Source organism: Phascolarctos cinereus, unplaced genomic scaffold (genome assembly GCF_003287225.1).
Source record: "Phascolarctos cinereus isolate Bilbo 61053 unplaced genomic scaffold, phaCin_HiC Scaffold_4;HRSCAF=312, whole genome shotgun sequence".
Classification (NCBI taxonomy): domain Eukaryota; kingdom Metazoa; phylum Chordata; class Mammalia; order Diprotodontia; family Phascolarctidae; genus Phascolarctos; species Phascolarctos cinereus.
In genome coordinates, this window is record NW_027555847.1 from 465,229,630 (window position 1) to 465,248,917 (window position 19,288).

General features: G+C 34.9%; 1 protein-coding gene across 1 annotated transcript in view; it reads left to right on the forward strand.

Annotated features, from left to right (window-relative positions):
- Window positions 1-12,997, forward strand: part of VCPIP1 (valosin containing protein interacting protein 1) — a 32,707-nt gene extending 19,710 nt beyond the window's left edge. Inside the window, 1 exon segment of the mRNA XM_021002075.2 lies at window positions 7,429-12,997. Within this exon segment, the coding sequence (XP_020857734.1) occupies window positions 7,429-8,306 (878 nt within the window). The 3' untranslated portion in view covers window positions 8,307-12,997.
- Window positions 12,998-19,288: the final 6,291 nt, after the last annotated feature.

A 19,288-nucleotide genomic window follows, 5' to 3' on the forward strand; every position in this document is an offset into this window, starting at 1 on the left:
ATTTTAACTTTTGATACTGTAATAATTCAGACTTCTCTGGCCAAAAAATTTTACATGGATTTTCCAGATCGCTGGGGTGGGGTGGGAAGGAGGTACCAGTGCTGTGCTTCACTCCTAACCCACTTGATGTGGAAGGGATAAATTGTAGTGAAGTCAGAAAAAAGGAGCAGATTTGGAGAGAATATAATAAGCTCAGGCTGGAGCATGTTGAGTACATGGTGCCAGGAGGACATCTAGTGAAGATATCTTTAAGCATTTAGGACTGTCCATGTGGGACCTAAGTCAGTGGTAGTTGAAGCCATGAAAGTCAGTATCCTAAGGGAGACTCTAGAGAGGAAAGCATCAGGGACCTACCCTTTGGTAATGCTTCAAGTAAGGAGATGGGAAGTCAGTAAAGCAGAAAGAAAGCTAGGAGAACTAGGAAGGTGGAGCTTTAGAATTTAAAGAGCGAAAAGTGGTGGGAGGGGTTGATAGTATCAATATTGTCTTGAGGTCTAGGAGGATGAAGAGGCCTTTCTGGTTGAAAGTAGGCCACCATATTTGGCAAATAGCAGATGACTTTTGAGACAGCAGTGTTAATAGAGTAATTGGGAGATAGGCACCAGATTGCAAAGGAGTTTAGGACAGAGTAGGAAGTGCAGCTAGGTAGTAAAGTGGAGAGAGTGCCAGGCCTGGAGTCAGGAAGACTCCTCTTTGTGATTTCAAATCCGGCCTCAGACACTCACTAGCTGTGTGATCCTGGGCAAGTTCTCAGTTCCTCTTCTGTAAAATGGGCCGGAGAAGGAAATGGTAAACCACTCCAGGTATCCTTGCCAAGAAAACCCAAGTGGGGTCACAAAGGTCAGACCCAACTGAAAAAAAGTCTGAACAAGGAGGTGAATAAGTGGAGGCCTAGGGTCAAGACCACATTTTTCAGAAGTTTGGCAAGGAAAGGGAAAGAGTGGTTGATAGCTGAAAGAAGTTGAAGGATTGAGGAAATTTTTTTTAGGATTAGAGAAATTTGAGCATGTTTATTATAAGGAGATGACATGGTGACTGTAGCAAGCAAGAGGAAAATGACGTTTGTAGCAAGCTGTTGGGTCTAGGAGTTGAAAAGGAATGGTATTGAGGGGGCAAATAAAGGAATTAGTTTGAGCAAGGGGAGAGGATACCTTTACTTTTGTGACTATAGGGAAGAAAAAGAGGTTGAGTGATGCTCCTGAGAAGTTTAGCAGAACTGAAATGAAGGGAGCTTCTGTCTTATGGATGAAATCTTAATGAAGTGGGAGGCTAAGTGATGTACTGCAAATGTTAGGGGTGTGAGTCTAGTTAAGGGTTTCAGTTCAGTATTTAACAGTCCATCTTAAAGGGGAAGCAGTCTGAGATAATAGTGATACTTTTTATCTGTAAGGAAGTTTATAGTTTTCAAAGCATTTCAGAATAATTGGGATGGATTCATTGGTTCTTAATACTATAAAATGGTTATTATAAAACAATTATGTCAATTTTTCACCACCACCCTGGTTTACTTCATATGTCTTTTTTATGTTTCTCTGAAATCTTCATATTCATTGTTTCTTTCAATGCAGTGATATTCTATTATAGTGCAGGAGTTCTTAACCTGGCATCTGTAGATTCCCAAAGAGTCCATGGAAAGATTTCAGGGGGATTTGTGAACATGGATGGGAGAAAAAATTCATCTTTTCAGCATTTCAGTATAAATTTCAATATAAATAGTTTCCTTTAAAATCCTATGTATTTTAAAATGTTGTTATGAAAAAAAAGATCTGTAAGCTTCACTAACTGCCCAAGGGCTTCATGATACAAAAAAGGTTAAGAACCCTTCTTCTTTGTGTTTAGCCATTCCCCAGCTGATGGGCATCTAGTTTGTTTCCAGTTCTTTGCTATCACCAAAGTTCTACTATGAATATTTTGGGTGTACAGAATCCACTGCTTCCTATGGAAGTCCACTCCACTTTTGGACATCTCTAACAGGAGGTTTTCCCTATGTATATCTGACAGTGTGGCAGAGGAGGTTGGGCTTATAGCCAGGAAGCTTTGGGTGCAAGTTCTGCCTCTGACATAGTGACTGTGTGACCCTGAGGACATCTCTCAGTGCCCCAGGCAACTTTCTGAGACTGTGTTGCACAACAGTTATTGATCTGCCTTGGTAGAACTGGGAGTTCACAGGCCCAGACCCCTTCCCTCTTCTCTTCAGGAACCTAATTGAAATGTGCCTCTTTGCAGCTTTTACGCATTGCTCTTTAAAATATATATATTTCCCCCCAATTACATGTAAAAACAATTAACTTTCTTTTTTCAAATTTTGAATTCCAGATTCTCTCCCTCCCTCCTTCCTCTTCCCATGTAATTGAGAAGGCAAGCAATTTGACATGTTATACATGTGCAGTTACGTAAAACATATTTCCATGTAGGTCATGCTGTGAAAGAAAATACAGACAAAATAACCCAAGAAAAATAAAGTAAAGAAAAGTTATGCTTCAATCTGCATTCAGACTCCATCAGTTTTTTTCTCTGGAGATGGATAGCATTTTTTGAAAGATATTTGATTATTTGGATGTGTGTAGTATATGTGTGTTCAAAGAGAAATATGATGTTTATTTAAGCCTAGTTATTTGAACTCAGTTGAGGTCAACTAGATACTATTTCCATCTTTTTACCTTCTAGTTAGCCCTTTTTGTTCTAGTCTACCCCTGATTGTTGGGGTTTTTTTGGTAGAAAAAAGTAGAAGTAAAAAAAGAGTCTATTGCCATCTGTTATCATCAGTTTCCTCTGAATAGCAGTCCCTTCCTTTCATTGATACTACTCTTGCCTCCAACATAGCTTTTCTATTTAAACCTTTTTTGTTATTCTTAGCTTTCATTACTAGCTTCAGCTTCTTCTGAGGTTTAGACCTCCAGACACTATTATCATTTTCAGTTATTGCCTTTGCTTCCGTTTTCTTGTCCTTTAAAAATCTAAATTGATCAATGAATTCCTTGGATATTCAAATTGGTCTGTTTATACTGCTCTTACTTAACTGAAATTGTTATTACAATAGCATTCTTTGGAGCATCCAGTCCTTTTCAGGCCAGCTTTCTCTTAGGAATTTTAGGTTCTGGGATCCTATTCATCTGAATTCTTTGAAGTTGACTGTACTGAAAGCTTAGGTATGTTTCAGATTGTGCCTGGTGTCCCCCTCCTTGTCTGACATGAACTTAATAGGATAGTTTGGTCTTTCCCTCCTAAAGTTCCTATCATTTCTACTTTGGCAGTCAATTTTTCCTTATTAATCAGAATCCATTCCAGAACAGTTCCTGTTATATACTTTCTCGACCTTTTGAAGAATGAAATGATCATAAGGCAAGTCAAGAATTAATCAGATGCTCTACTGTTAGAAAAGGGAGTGTTTCAGAAGATGTTTGGATAAGTGAAATACCCTATCTTTACTCTTTCATGCCTCCATGCCATGATGTGATCAGTTTCCTGGACTCATCCATTTTCTTCTTTTGTTTAGATGATCCCACCATAATAACACTTAGTATTCCTTCCATTGATCCTCATCCAAATGGTCTTTACTGTGCTTTCCCTCTCTTGTTTGTGGATTTTCCCATGAAGGTGTTATCTTGATATTTTATGCAATTATTCTACCACTTCCCTTTTGCATAAGGCATACTGTAACATAGTCATATTCTAGTCATATGCCATCAGATTTGTAAGATCAAATTTACCTTGTGTTAACATAGTTTACTTTGTTTATTATTAGTATAGATATCTAATACTATGAGATTTATTCCTGTCCCTCTTTTTGCTATTCTGTGTTATCTGGCTTAATGGATTTCTGTGAATTATCTCTTCCTTCCCCTCCTCATCATTTTCAGTTTGAATTCTTTTTGGTCAGTTTCTCATGTCTGCAGGCAGTTTAAAAAATATGTATTAAAAAAATAGATTTTTACTCTCCTAAAAGGAGTAATAGAAGAAAAAAAATGAGTAAAACAGATCAATTCTTAGGGAAAAAAATCTCATGTTATATTCACTGTTTTACACCTGTGGACCAGAACCTCCACAAAGCAGGGGGATATATCTTCTTATATCTCTTTGTTGGGGACAAACTTGCTCTTTATAATTTCATAATATTCAGTGTTGTTTTGTGGTTCTTTCCACCTATATTGCTGTAATTGTGTAATATTGGGTTTTTTTGGCTCTGCTTATTTCATATTGTATGAGTTCATAGTCTTTCCATTCTTTTCTGTATTCACCATTACATTCATTTGCCACAGTTTGTTTACTTGTTTAATTGATGGACATCTACATTACTTCCAGTTTTTTGCTACCACTAAAAAGTACTGCTGTTCCTATATGGATCCTTTGTCTCAGTGACCTCATTAGAACACATGTCTTATGGTGAAATCTTTGGGTCAAAGGGTATGAACATTTTAGTCTATTACATATTTCCACATTGCTTTCCAGAATGAATAGATTTCTAGTTCTATCCGCAGTGCATTGGTGTTTCTGTCTAGAGAGGCAGCTAGGTGGCAGAGTGGGCCTGGAATCAGGAAGACCTGAGTTCAGATGTAACCTTAGATGCTAGCTGTGTGTCCTATGCTATTTTGTCTCTTTGCCTTTTGCCTTTGGTAATACTGTCCTTTATAATTAAACTGCTCTTCCTTTCTCTTTCTGCTTTCTTTGAATTCTTGCCCATTTTTTAAAGTCCAATTTAGATGTCACTTTTTCCATGAAACCTTTGCTTATTCTTCTGTTGGTAACATCTTTTCTTTCTTAAGCTTATCTAAACTTGCTGTTTCCTCCAGGATCTACTGAAGGGCTTAGTGTACTAAGTATATAGTAACCCTGCCAGAAAAGAAAACAGGGTTAGTTTGTCATGACATTTTTAATGAAGGCATGTTGGCCTCTAGGAATTACTTCTTCTCTAAATGATCACAAACCAATGAACCATTCTAGAACAATTCTAGAATCTTTCCAGGGATTGACTTCATGTTCATTGGCCAGTAGTTTGATAGGCTCATAGATGGAGCTGGAAGGGGACCCCTGAGGCCATCAGTTCCAACTCTTATTTTACAGGTGAGGAAATGGGGTTAAAGGACTTGCTCAAGGTCACTTAAGTGTGGGATTGAACCCAGGGTCTTTTGACACCAGACCTAGTTCTCAACAAATATTACAACACATTTTTTTGTTTTTGCTGTTGTGATTCATGAAAGATTACTAACTTGTAAGTGATTTCATTACCCTGATTTGTACTTTCACTGGACCACAAAATCTTATACTCATTAATGGTAATTAGACACTTTTATTATCTCTTTATGTTTTTTTAATTCTAATTCCCTATTAACCACTTTCAAAATAATTTCTAGACTGAAGATCATTCTCCTTTGTGGAAAAAGAAGCAGCAAAAAGGGAATTCACCAATTCTTCCCTCATTCTTATCTTACTATAGCAAGTATAAGTTCTCTCTTTCACATTCTTCTTGACCCAGTATAGCCAAAGAAATCCTTTTTTGTTGTTATCTGGAGCGCTTACTGCAAGCCTTGACTCTTTCTGGCTTCCTGGAATAATGTAGCCTTTCCTATATAATTCTTAGAGGATCTTGCCAATTTTTAATATTCATCTTTGTGCCTTTTCCCATGCTTTATGCTGTCCTTCAAAAGTCTGAGTACCTTTGATAACAGTCAAAGAGAGAACAGTCACATTGTTCTCTTTAGACATCTTTTCTTTGTAATCAGAATTTTGGAGAATTGTTTCATCGGTCAACAAACCTCTGTTATGTGCTTATTATATGCCACACACTGTAAGTGCTAAATGCTGGGGATACAAAGAACATTAAATATACAAAAAGGTCCCTGGCCCTAAGGAGTTTACGTGCTAATTTGGAAACAGCACGTAAATAAATAAGTACACATATATGATGTAACCTTAAAATAGAACGTTCAAGTGGCTTGGGGGCTCCTATAGAAGATGCCATTTGAGCTGACTCTTGGAAGAAGCCAGGGATGTCAAGAGGCGGAAGTGAAAAGAGAGAACATTCCAGGTGTGGAGGCCAGTACAAAGTCATAGAGATGGGAAATGCAGTTTTGCATGGAACAGTAAATAGAGCTTTGTTCTTGGGAGTCTCCCATTTCTTTTGAGTCATCTTACCTTTTTAGAGTCTTGGACCTTATTCCATTAATGAACTTTGACTTTTAATTTTTTTTTAATTTAAAGCGATTAAAAATTTTTTAGATGTTATTTATTATTTTCAATTAACAAAAATTTCTCTCCCTAATTGGGAGGAAAATCCTTATAACAAATATACATTAAAAAGCCAAACAGATTTTAATTAGGCTATGTCCATTGCTCCTATTGTTATCTCTTAGGAACTCTTTAACCTTTCTCCAAGTACTGTTATGAGCTGCATCATCCATTTCTTCTATCTTGCCTTGTGGCAGGGGTCCCCCTATATATTCCCACTACTATATTGCCTCATTTTTTTTCTGTCTTGATCTTCACTCAGGTGTTTTCTCTCTTCATCCCCAATTCCATGCTTCCATGAGGTTTGTGGATTTTCACAAATTAAATATTTCCGTGATGTGCAATGTTACTCTGTCTCCCAAACTAGTCCCTTTGAATGGGGAATAAGTACCCTTTTCATTGTTATATTTCAGGTATAACTCATCTTAGCAAAACTGTGATGTGCTTCTGGGTTTCCATTTTCTTTCTTATTTTGTGAACTTAAACATCCTCTTTATTATAACACAATTCACATGTTGGTATATTGGCACCTGGCATATTGGATCTGAGTATTGTTTTTGCCTCTCTTTCCTATTGTTTTGCCTGTGGACTACAGAGCACCTCCTGCTAGTCTTCCTAATTTATGCCTTTTTAATTAAAAGTCTTTATAATCAGACCAACTATCTCTAGGCAAATACATTGTTTCTGGCTCTTTTTGGGCATAAGTCTCTGGTCAGGAATCTATCATTCTGATAGGCCAGAAGACCAAATCTCATTCTCCATTATGGTCTTATTAGGCAATTCTCCATTAAATATATTAGATGTGTTTGTAAAAATTGTAGAATTTGAATTTTGGAAAACTGAATCACATTTCCCTTGAATTACATAATATACTTTCTGAGATGTTTCATCTTCATTTTAAGTTGTTCTTTAGCTAGTGCTTTCTCCCAATGATAATTTGTCTTTTGCAGTTTTCTATCAAGTAGGTGAAGACTTATAAACAAATACTTTAAGTTCATTTTCTATATGGTGGGATATCCTTATTACTTTTAATTCTTTGGTTTCTCAACTGCTAAGTGTGGAAAAGCTGCATAAAGCTGCTGACCACTCACTGAGTTAATGTAGTTAAGCTTCACTGTATTTCAGAGGTAACAATGCTTTTTCAGTAATCTTTTAAATAAGAATTGAAGAAGTTAAATTTCTGACTTTCTTCCTTCTTCACAGGTATGACTGATGGCAAGCATTGCACTTTCCCACATCTTCCTGGTAAAACTTTTGTCTACAATGCTTCAGAAGATAGATTGGAATTGTGTGTGGATGCTGCAGGGCACTTCCCTATTGGTCCTAATGTTGAAGATTTAGTGAAAGAGGCTGTAAGTCAGGTTCGAGCAGAGACTACTTCAAGAAGTCGAGAATCAAGTCCTTCACATGGTCTCTTGAAATTAGGTAGTGGTGGAGTAGTGAAAAAGAAATCAGAACAGCTGCATAATGTAACTGCCTTCCAGGGAAAAGGGCATTCTCTTGGAACTGCTTCCAGTAGCCCCCACCTGGATCAGAGAGCTAGAGAAGGTCCAGTTGTCAGAAAACATAGTACAGGGACAGGGACAGATTTTGCTGCTAGTTCTGCAAAACCAGATCCTTCTGTATTCACAGCGCCTTCTAGTAACAGTGAGCTTATTCGGATAGCTCCTGGAGTAGTAACAATGAGAGACAGCAGGCAGCTGGATCCTAACTTGATTGAAGCACAGCGGAAAAAGTTGCAGGAAATGGTTTCATCTATCCAGGCTTCAATGGACAGGCACTTGCGGGATCAGAACACAGAGCAGTCACCAGCTGATTTTCCTCAAAGGAAAGTAGAAGTTGTAAGCTCATCTGCAAAATCTGGGAGTTTTCAGGCTGGCTTACCTGAATCTTTTCCCGTAACTGGTGGTACTGAGCATTTGAATGTGGAAACAACTGATGGAAATGTGACAAGTGCAGTGGGAACAACATTTGCCACAAGATCAAAAGCACAAAAAGGAAATTCTGTGGAGGAACCTGAAGAGATGGATAGTCAAGATGCTGACATGACTAATGCAACTGAGCCAATGGATCATTCTTGATTAGTGAGGGGCTAATAAGGGCAGAATGTTTATGTGAATATGTAATGTTGTTGGCTGGACCACATACATGATTAGTCATTTAAAAGAAAAAATCTTGTATGTATACTTCAAAGATTATATCTTGTTATTCAGTGCATGATAGCAAGTGTGTGATTGGCAATAGCTTTTAATATACTCCTGCCCAGGCTGGCTCTGAATTACCTGTAAATTAGTTATTAGAAAATGCACTGAGAATGAGTTTCTGCTGTAGATGTGGGTAATTGAAAGTTCTTTGTAATTTTAATTCCATGAGAGTCTTAATTCTTCAAACATGTGAAAGTTCTCTTGCTAAAAGTATGTTTAAGATTATTGAAAAAGCTAGAACTGGGCAAAAATTAAATTTGTTGGAGTTAGTTATTCCAAATAACCATCCCAGACATTTATTATAGTGTAAAAATATGTTTATGTAAATCTGAGAACAACCAGAACTGAACTGTATATTAAAATTCATAATACAGTATATTAGACACTTTATATGAACCTGACATTTCCTTAGATTTAAACACATTCATAGAGCTATGTATTCTTGATTAAAATAACTTGGAAATAGAGTGTAATGATAACACAGTTTTTACCAGTTGAGCAAGGTTAAAACAAAAAAAACCTGTTCTAGAATGATAAAGTGAATTTGATTCCGTTATGTTACTGTCTGAATCAACACAGCCTGTAGGATGCTCTGTTAGTAAACAGTAGCATGTTAATATTATCTCCTGAATCCTAAGCAAGGCAAATGCCATCTAATTTTTCAAACTCACAGAAAGGTAGGTTAAAGAGTGTTGTGGTAGGAAGTACAATAGATAATGGTAGATATAGTTACATGATCTCCAATTTTCAAAGTTTGTCAGTCACAGAGAACTTATCAACTGAGAATTATTCTTTATTAATGAGTTGCTTTGTTCTAAAATTTTGATCAATGGTATATAACTTGTATATGCTAAGTGTCTTTGTTGAAATTTCTTGGAAACAGATAATGTTTCCTTGTTTTATTTTGGTGCCCATAGGATCATTTGTTGGCTTCACTTGAATTTGTGGTGCAAATTTTGCTGCATCATACCCTGAGCAACTTGGCATTCACTTAGTGTATTCATGAAATCTTTAGTGCCAGCTTCCTTGAGAAGCAGCTGTCATGCTTATTCCATAAGACAAAGAATGTTTATCCTCACATCGGTATTGCACTATTTTACCTCTTACCCTGCAGATCTGTATTCTGTAATGTGCATTTTATTTTACATTCTTCCTCTGTTCACAGAAATTAAGTTGTATTTGCATGGATGGAAAGACAAAATGTATGTTAATGGTCTCTTCTCTAGAGCATTGAAGGCCTGGCCTTTTCTGTTTGCACATATAAAACAGGTCCATGAAAAATATATTTTAATTTGGAAAATATCCGCAGGTTATCTTATCAGATATTTTAAAACCTCTTTTTGTCACAAGGAATTTAGCCACTTTAATTAATGCTTCTCTGTTTAAAAAGAAAAAGGTTCTCTTTGTGAAAGTACATCAATTGAAGTCACTTAGTTTTGGAGAATCTGAACACTTTAAACTGAATGAGGCATGTTTGGGTTAATTTTATCAAGTTTTTTTTTTAAATTTGGAAACTTTCAGGTGTTTTTGGTTTCCAGATTTTACTTAGAAGAATCTGTCTTTCTGCAGATCAGAGAGTAGGTTGAAGGAGATTTGTAACTAATTATTTTATAGTGTGTACTATTTTTGCATAAGGTGTGAAATATAACCACCAAATAACATTTCACATTTGGCTATAAGAACTCTTATGTATAAATCTACAGACTACAGTATCTAACCACAATAATTATTTTGGCTTTCTTGGTCACTAAAATGTACATTTCCTCTTCTTTTACCACAGGGAAACTGTCTAACAAGGTAATTCCTTGCTTCCAGGTAAATCACAGAATCACCTTTTAACACAAAAATAGTTTCTTCACTTGTGACTTTATGTGTTGGGTTGATGACTTCCAAATCTTATTTGAGTAAAGCAAAACAAACACAAAGTTAAACCTCTCATATTAAGTTTTCATGCTTATCTAATGTGAATCAGAATGTACATGCCAAAGCAGTAATTTGGTCATAACCTCAGACATTTTATTAATTTCTGTTGCTACAGCATGGCTGCTTACATTACACTGATGTATGGACATTAGATTGGTAGTTTGGGCTCTCTTGTGTTTAAAGAATAAAAAGCTTGGCTCTGAAGTGATCAGATTCCTAGAAATGATTTTACCTCAGCTGAGGTCTCGAATGGTGTAGGTGCTGCCTGTTAGAGATAAGCAAAATGACAGATCTTCACTAAGTCTAACACTAGAAGTTCGGTATAATTATTTTGTCTCATTCTCTTTAATTATAGCCATCCCTTTTCTTTTACGTGTACAATAATCAAATAGGTTGCTATAGAATTAAATATTGTTATCTTAGTCCTGCCCTTTGTGACAGCATGGGAATCACTGTAAATGATCACCAAACTTTTACTCTGTGAACCAGAAAGTCTTGCAGTAGTCATTGCATTTTTATTTCCTCTTAGAAGTTATGCATTAACTTTAGGTTAACTTTTCAAACTAAGCTTTATTTTACAGTCTTTAGTCTGGTTGAACATTTTAAATTAATTTCTGCATATTTTTCCCTTCAATTATCTTTCTTATAGGTAAACTTATCATGTTTGTTGTTAATGGTCCAAGTTCAGGTATATCTAAAAACAACCATAATATTAGTAAAGAGTGTGGAGAAAGCAGTTGAAAATTTAAAACTCATATATAATACTGCACAATACCATGTATGAAAATATCTGTTATTAACTATGAATTACAAACCATGAAGAGATGATACATTTAGAAATAAGTTTAAAAGCCTAAAATTTATTGTTTTTCCCATCACTATTCTCATAATATTCCTTGGGAAACTGCTATGTAGCCAAGTTTAGCAGCTATTGGCTATGGACGATATGAAGATAACTTCTTGCTTTGTAGCAGTATTGGGGTTGGTTGGTTTTTTTTTCTTCTTTCTTTCCCCAGTCAAGCTTACTGCTTATCATTGAGATATGACTGAAAAACAGCTGTGGTTCTTAGATTTTCTGGAAATGTCTAAAGTACCCAATTTAATGGAAAGTGAGCAATAGTTTTGTGCAGGGGTTTTTGCCTCAGGGAATATCATTTGCTAAAGTTCCACATACCAGTCAGTATTGACATTTGTTGAGAATCACTGATGTATCATTTGTTAGCTACAAGATGGAAAAATTTATAACAGTATTATTTTACATGGTTAACTACTAATATAAGCTGCTTGCTAACATTTTCCTATAAATTAACACTTAGGAATGTCTGAATATTTAGGCACAGCATTAATATGCCACTTCTCTTATTAATCACACAAGAACTTGACATTATGTTAACTTGAACTTTTTATGCAATCATAAAATCTTTATTTTTCAAGTCATTATGTCATTTTGTTTTTAAAGCCATTCAAGAGTACTTTGATTTGGCTCATTATTAAAATACTGCAGAGAAGAATTGGAGATTTTAAAAAATTCTCATAAGACTCAATTTGCATTTGGGCTATTTTTCTCATCAAACAACTGTACCATAGGCCAAATTCTAACCATTTTACAATTGAATTTTAGATGTCCTTTTAGAGTTAGTAACAAAATAGGTATTCTGAATAAGATTGGTAGATAAGATTTGCAAGAGGATTATTAGATTAGTTTTACAAAATTATCCTGTTCTAATGCCCATCATTACTAATTTTGTAAGAAATGTATTATTTTGAGGACCAGAAGACCCAGAATTGTTTATTTTTTTTTTAAATCATAATATTTAAATGTATGCTTAGTAAACAAAATAACAAAGGATACTAATAACGTGAAATTTGCCAGGTAACTTAGCAAGTTCTGCTATTTTTGACAATACATAGAAATGCTAAATGTTTTAATTCATGTTAGTATTATTAAATCGTGGGAGTTTTAGCTTTGTTCCAAAACAGCAGGAATCATACAAAATGTGAATTAATGAAGAAAATGCCATTACTTGTATATTTAACATTAAATATTTTTAATTATGGAATCTCTATGCTTTTATATTACAATATTAACATGATTATTGTCATGTAAAAGAAAAGGAAAACTAGTTGAACTTTTTAGTTGATGTTATTTTTCCTTGTCAATATCAACTACTTAATATTTTACATTTTAAGATCTTGCATCCTTTCTAAAATGCAGAATCCCATTTCTGAGCCTTTATGCCTGTGGTAGAGCAATAAAAGACTGAAAAAGTTATTAGTATTTTCAGGTTTATTTGACTTTGAGGATTATTGCCAAGAACTAATGAGTGCACTTTTTGGAGGAAAATGTTATTTAAAATATATAAATAAGAAGTAATAGTGTATATATTTAGAAGACAGCAAGTGCTTTAAATGTTGACTAAAAGAAATTAGCATAGAAGTTACACCATCCCTACAGCACTGATTGTTATTTAGCACGTTTTGATTTGTTTTATTTGTGATTGCTGTATTAATTACATTTGGGTTTTTTAAATCTGTAATGTAATGATAGTGTATTATAACAGTATATAGTGTACGATATTACACTTCACTGTACAGTATTTGGAGTCTTCTTTGGTTGCTGTATTAAAATTATAAGTTAAAACATGCTGCTTTTTTCCCCAACTTCTCCATATCTCACAAATTTTGGTAATCATTTTTAATAAGTTTCCTTGGAATTATGCCTTAACATGTTGTAGATGAAAAAAATTTGAATAATTTGAAATAATGCATCAAAGGTTGTTAGTTAAGTATTATAAAGAGACAAAAGTATTTAAAATATTTTCTCCCTCTAAATGCAGATTTAGTTATTGAATTTTAAAAACTCAAATTTTAAATCAGGAGCAAAAAAAATTTAGTAACGTTACCCATAAAGTATTGGTAACACTGACTCTGAAATACCACACAAAACCAAAGACAATATGTTATAAAGCAGGGAATTCTTAACAGTTTTTATGTCATGAACTCCTTTGGTATTATGATGAAGCCTTTAGATTTCATCTCAGAATAATGTTTTTAAATGCATAAAATGAATAGCATTACAAAGGAAACCAATTAAATTGGAATAGTTATCAAAATATTTTTTAAAAGTTGATAGACCCCAGGGTTAATAATCCCTGCTTTTGTGTTATTGTGATTTTGTGTTAATTTTTATAAAATTCAATTAGACATAAGAATTTTTTAGAAAAGGTATGCCATGGCTACAATGTTTTTCCCAGCTAATCAGCTAAACTGAATCCTGCATTTTTCTATTTAAACAATAACTTCATTTCCAAAGTACATTATAGTAATAACTTTTGATAAGTTAATCTGCTGCCTCAGGTTTGTTTTGTATGCCCATCAGAATAAACAGTGTAATAGTATTGAGTTAGCATGTTTGATAAAGTAGCAGTCATAGGGAAATAACTTATTTAAATCTCTTGATATTTTATTTAGTCATTTATGGGCAATAATTATTAGAATAAAACTGATATTTGAGCTATCTTCAGATCTTTATATAATGGTTTTATGACTGTAATCCTTTACCTTTTTCTACTGAGTAGATAATCCCATGACTGGTTAAGCTCACCTAATGAGAACACAGTGATAAATGTCAGAAGCATGAGTTAGATCATCAAGTGGATCTGTTAGCTTTTGTTTGTTTTATGGCCCTTGTAACCTAGGCCAGCTGCCCTACCAGTGGTCATTTGGTGTCCTATTCAAAATCAGTCTGTGCCAGTTAACCAGGCTTTAAAAACCTGCTACTTGTCTCAAAAGGAGAAAAGGCCAACAAGACAGTGTAGTTGAAACGTATCATTGGCTCAGAAGGCACATATATATAAGGATAGTATTATTCTTTGTGACTGGATATTTCAGATCTAGTTAAGCATCACCTCAGGAACCCCATTCATTAAAAACAAAAAACAAAAACCCAGTGGCATCTGGAAGAATTGTTTTCAAGTTAGTTTACAGATCAGTAGTATGAGGATGCTTAAACTTTGTGTTAAAGTTTTTTACCCATTAGGTCCAGGGCCTCACCTACATGAGTCTTTTATATAATCATTAGCCTGAGGTCAAATAAATGTGTGAAACTCTCAGGATTTATGTCAGGTTCACATATTGATCAGTTCTGCTTCTAGGGAAAGAAAAGAAACAAATACTATAGGATGAAGCTGTAAAGTAATAAGACTTCCTTGTGGACTCTCATTTATAGTCACCTTGTTAAGTGAACAGGAAGCTTGGTAACATCACTGAGACTGAAACAGTTCCAAGGAACATGATATAAAATTTCTCCTTGGTGATTTTTATGGCTAGTTTGCATAATATAAATGATAACATGTTGCAGTGGTGGGAGAGAAATGAAATAGGTGGTATAAATCCTGTGTAGTTTAATTTTACCTGTATTCACATACTGACTCTCTTGAATAAGATGCTTATATGAATAATTTACAGATTCATTGAGCAATAGTATATATTAATTAGTTTGTCCCAATTTTCAGCAGATAATTAGGCTTCAAATATAAAAAAGGAAAACTGATGCTAATTGTTGTATATTCATAGGCCATTGAGTGCACGAATCATGCACATTAATTCTTAGAGATTTTTGTGTAGGTTCAGGTTTACAAAATAAGCCCCTTTGTCTATGTGGTACCTTATACAGCTCTTATCTTCGTACTTGTTTTGCAAATAAATAGAAAGCTGCAGCAGGTCATTTTTCTGTTAGCACGTGCCACGTAGATACGAATTTACTATTAAGACACATAGATTTAGACACAGCTGTGAACTCTCTATATTGGTAATGTAGTTCAAGATTCTGTATCTAGTCAACTCCTTGTCCTGAGGACACTTCCCTAGGAGTGTCCTTGAAAATCACTTAAACACTTTCAGTTATACAGTTCCATATATTTTAAATTTATTTTAATCTGCATAAATTTGGTGGCAATTTCTTATTGCAGATCTAGGGAAAATTATTTTTTATAGCTCTTGTCCAGCTTCCCTCCACCTCCTAGCAGCTTGTAGCCTTCTCTTCTTGGCCCATTCTTTTTCCTTCCTAGAAAGGCCAGCTTCATTTTCTCTTTTTTTCCCTTCCTTCTAGGAGAGGTTGTAAGACATTTCAGAAAGGGGTAGAATACAAATTTGAGAGTTACTGTTTAAGTTCACCTGCATTAATATTCCAGAATTTGGAGATTTTAAAAACTACTTTTTTTCCCCCTAGATTAAATAGATCTATTGATTTTTCCCCCAGTAGAACTTGATTCTGTTTTCTGCATAATTATCCATTCATGTTTACAAATATTGTTCAGAAGTGGTGATGGAAAAATCTTATTTGACTGATGTGCTGTGCTATACACTGCCTCTATAACAAGTGTAAGAAAAGGAAAAATATTGACAATTTACATAGAGTTTGGTCATATTTAATGTTTTACTTGCCTTGTAAATGTATTCACTTGTGCTTCTGACTTTAGTTGAGACACATAACCCTTATGTTAAAAATCTAGGAGGTAATATGAGCTAAGATTTTTAGTCTCTCTGAGCACAGTCCACTAAACTTTTTAGGAAGGGACCCTTGAGAGTTTTTATTCACAAGTAACATTCATCTCTTTTGAATGATTTTGGTATTGTGAAGAGTAGTTTCACACAGTTATATTTTAAAAAATGTGCAAAAAATGAAATCTGATGGACCACCTTAACCATTTTAACTCTGAAGTTTCTCTTAAATGAAAATAATCTGTCCTCAAATTTTCCTTTAACAAATTTACCCATTTGTTACTCCATAGCCCTCATCATTCCCTGACATGTTTTGTACTTATCTGTGTACATGTCATATGCCTAGCAAGAGGTAACATTTGTCATCTTTGTATCCTTAACAGCTAGCATAGTGCTTTACAGAGACCCGGTACTTAATAATGTTTATTGGATGAATGAATCACTTTTTTCTTGGGCTTTTGATACTTGTATTCTTTTCATAGCAAAAGCATACACAATTTCCTTGTGATAAACCTTAAATAAAAAGGAAGGTTTGACTGGACTAGCACAAGGATTACTGGCCTTTGGTTTTGGTCACTTAAGAGTTTTAAAATTCTCATACTCAAAACTGATTTTTCATTTTAAAAATCAAACTATAAAAATTTCAGTTTTAATCTGGCAAACATTTGTTAAACGTCTATTATGCACAAGGCACTGTGGTAGGTGCTGGAGATTAAAAGATAACTACATAAATGGGGAGAAGGATAAGAAACATATTAAAAATATGTATGATATAAGGTAGTGTGAAGGCAAAAAAGAGATCCAAAATGGTAAGAAAACTGAGGTAGGATAGGTCATTCTGAATGGGAGTGAAAGATTCTTGGAGGTGGTACTTCAGCTGGGCCTTGAAGAATTTCACTAGATGGCAGTATGGAGGGAACGTTGCAGGTATTGGCAATAATTTGGATAAATGCAGAGGACAAAACAACAGCGGGTAATCCAGTTTGGCTAGAAGGTGGATTATATGAAATATGTCTAGAAAAGTAGGTTAGAAGCATATTCTAGAAGACATTAAATAGCAGTCCTATGGAATTTGCATTTTCTGCAGGCTATAGGGGATCAGGAACCATTCAAAAGTTTTGAGCAGAAAGTAAACTAATGAGATATATGGATGTGTATCCAAAAAAATAAAAATAATTTTTTTTAAAAGAGGGTTTTTCAGGGCAGCTAGGTGGCACAGTGGATAGTGCACCGGGCTTGGAGTCGGGAGGAACTGAGTTCAAAATTAGCCTCAGACCAGACACTTGACACTTACTAGCCGTGTGACCCAAGGCAAGTCATTTAACCCCAACTGCCTCACCAAAAACAACAAAAAAAGGTTTTTCAACTCCAAATAGATTGATAATCAAGTGTCCTAGCCCATTGGGCAAAACCTAGGTAGGCTTATGTGTTGAGCTTCAAGCTTTAGATGTTATACCTATCTTTAAGAGTATGGTGACTTCAATCTTCCACTTTATAGATGTAGCTCCAAATTTTCTCTAGTGATTCCTACTATCTGGAATCTCTTATTCATTCTTTAACTAGCAGGCAACACTGAGTAAATCCGAGAACAGGTTGGTGTATTGTAGTTAATGGAGAAAAGGAAAGAAGTTGGGATAAAGACAGCAAAAGTTGACAATTCTGCCCTCATGTTTTTACATTAACTTGCAAAAACATGTTCCAAATACTATGTCCTGAGAACTGCAGAACATGCAAAGCTTAAATAAAACTGGGACTCTTGTCATCTTGCCATCTTCCTCACAAATTAAAATCTTTCCCTAACATGCCCATTGCAACCAGGAGCATTACAATAGAGTTAATTTATTTTGGGCTTACAGATGACTGGAAAGGGAAAGGAATAGCAGAGAAGGTGGTAGAGTATATTCCAACTATTTATTTAGGAGGTATTGCTCAGAAAATTGAGGGGTAATAGCAAGATGTTTCTTTCCTTTTCCCTATACCCAATCCCATTTCCTCTTCTGCCAAAAGAACTCTTACTATCCACAATCATTCTGCCTTTCAACAGTTATTAGCGCTTATTCCTCATCTCTCCTCATTTGGAATCATGCTAGACATTTGTAAGGGGGAGGAGGGGGGGGACGAGGGACGGAAACATATGGTTAACATCTAATTTGTACCCTATCCCAAAGGTAATATAAAGAAACAAAAAGTTATTGTGGTTAGTGTCTGTATTCTAGAGGAATTGAATGTCATAGGGATGGGGGAGAAAGTAAAGGTCAAGGCAATTGATTATAGTGGAAAGAAAATCAAGAAGAGGAGGAACAATAAATTACAGAAAACTTTTTTTTTTGTAGAACCAGAGGTGTCTTGAGTCCTTAGTGATCTTCTAGAGAAGAGAGAACTGAAGCTGAGTGTGTTTAAGTACAAGATCATAAAGCAAGTTTCTTTTAGAACCTGACCCAAATCCTGATTTCCAATCCAGGGCTCTTTCTACTACACCACACTGCCTCTTAAATAATAGAAAGCTCCCTAATGTGCTTTTGATGCTGCTAATAGTGTTTTTTGATTACTCAGAATCATGGAATTTAGATCTGGAAAGGACTTTGAAGATCATGTAGTTCAATCTCTTTGTGGAACAAAACAGATGAGCAAAATAAGGCCCCAAATGAGGAGAGTTAATGCCTCAAATCACACAGGCCTGACTCCTGGTCTGGTATTCTTTTTCACTATATTACTATTGTGACCATATATGGGAACTAAATATATTGTAACTATAAAAACAGCTGTTAAAACTGGTAATAATGATAACAGTATAGGAGTCAGGAGATAAGAAAAACTGTGCAGTTCTGATTTTAAGAAACTGCATAGCTCTATCGCTGCTTCTCAGTTGTCCTAGTCCAACACAAGTATTTAATTGAACATGTATTAAGGTCCTACTATACGCAAGGCACTGTACCTTCTTTGCACAGTAACTCTCATTGCTAGCTTTATTTCCCAATTCCATCTGGCCTAGAAGACTAGTATAGCAGTGGCTTTCTTGGTTAGTAGGTGAAATGAATAACAGATTAAGTGCAGATGCATCTGAGCAGGTTTAGTAGGAGAAAAATGTATGTATTCAAGTTATGTTTCTTTAATGAAAATTCATGTGTGTGTGTGTATGTCTGGATGGTCAATTTGACCATGTCTGTAGTATAGAGTATGATCATAATGAATTTATTTTGTTACAACTAGATTACACATTTAAACCAGAATATGTTAAAATGTATATTTTATAAAATTATATATTGAACTAAATCTAGATTCTTAATTGTTTGCACTGACTAATACTAGGTGTGTGTGTGTTTGGTTTTTTGCTACATACAGGCGAAATCAAATACTCATAAACAGAACTTGATTCCATTTTAAAGAGGATTTTTGGCATGTCACAGAGCAGTTTGAAAAATCGTAGACAAAAA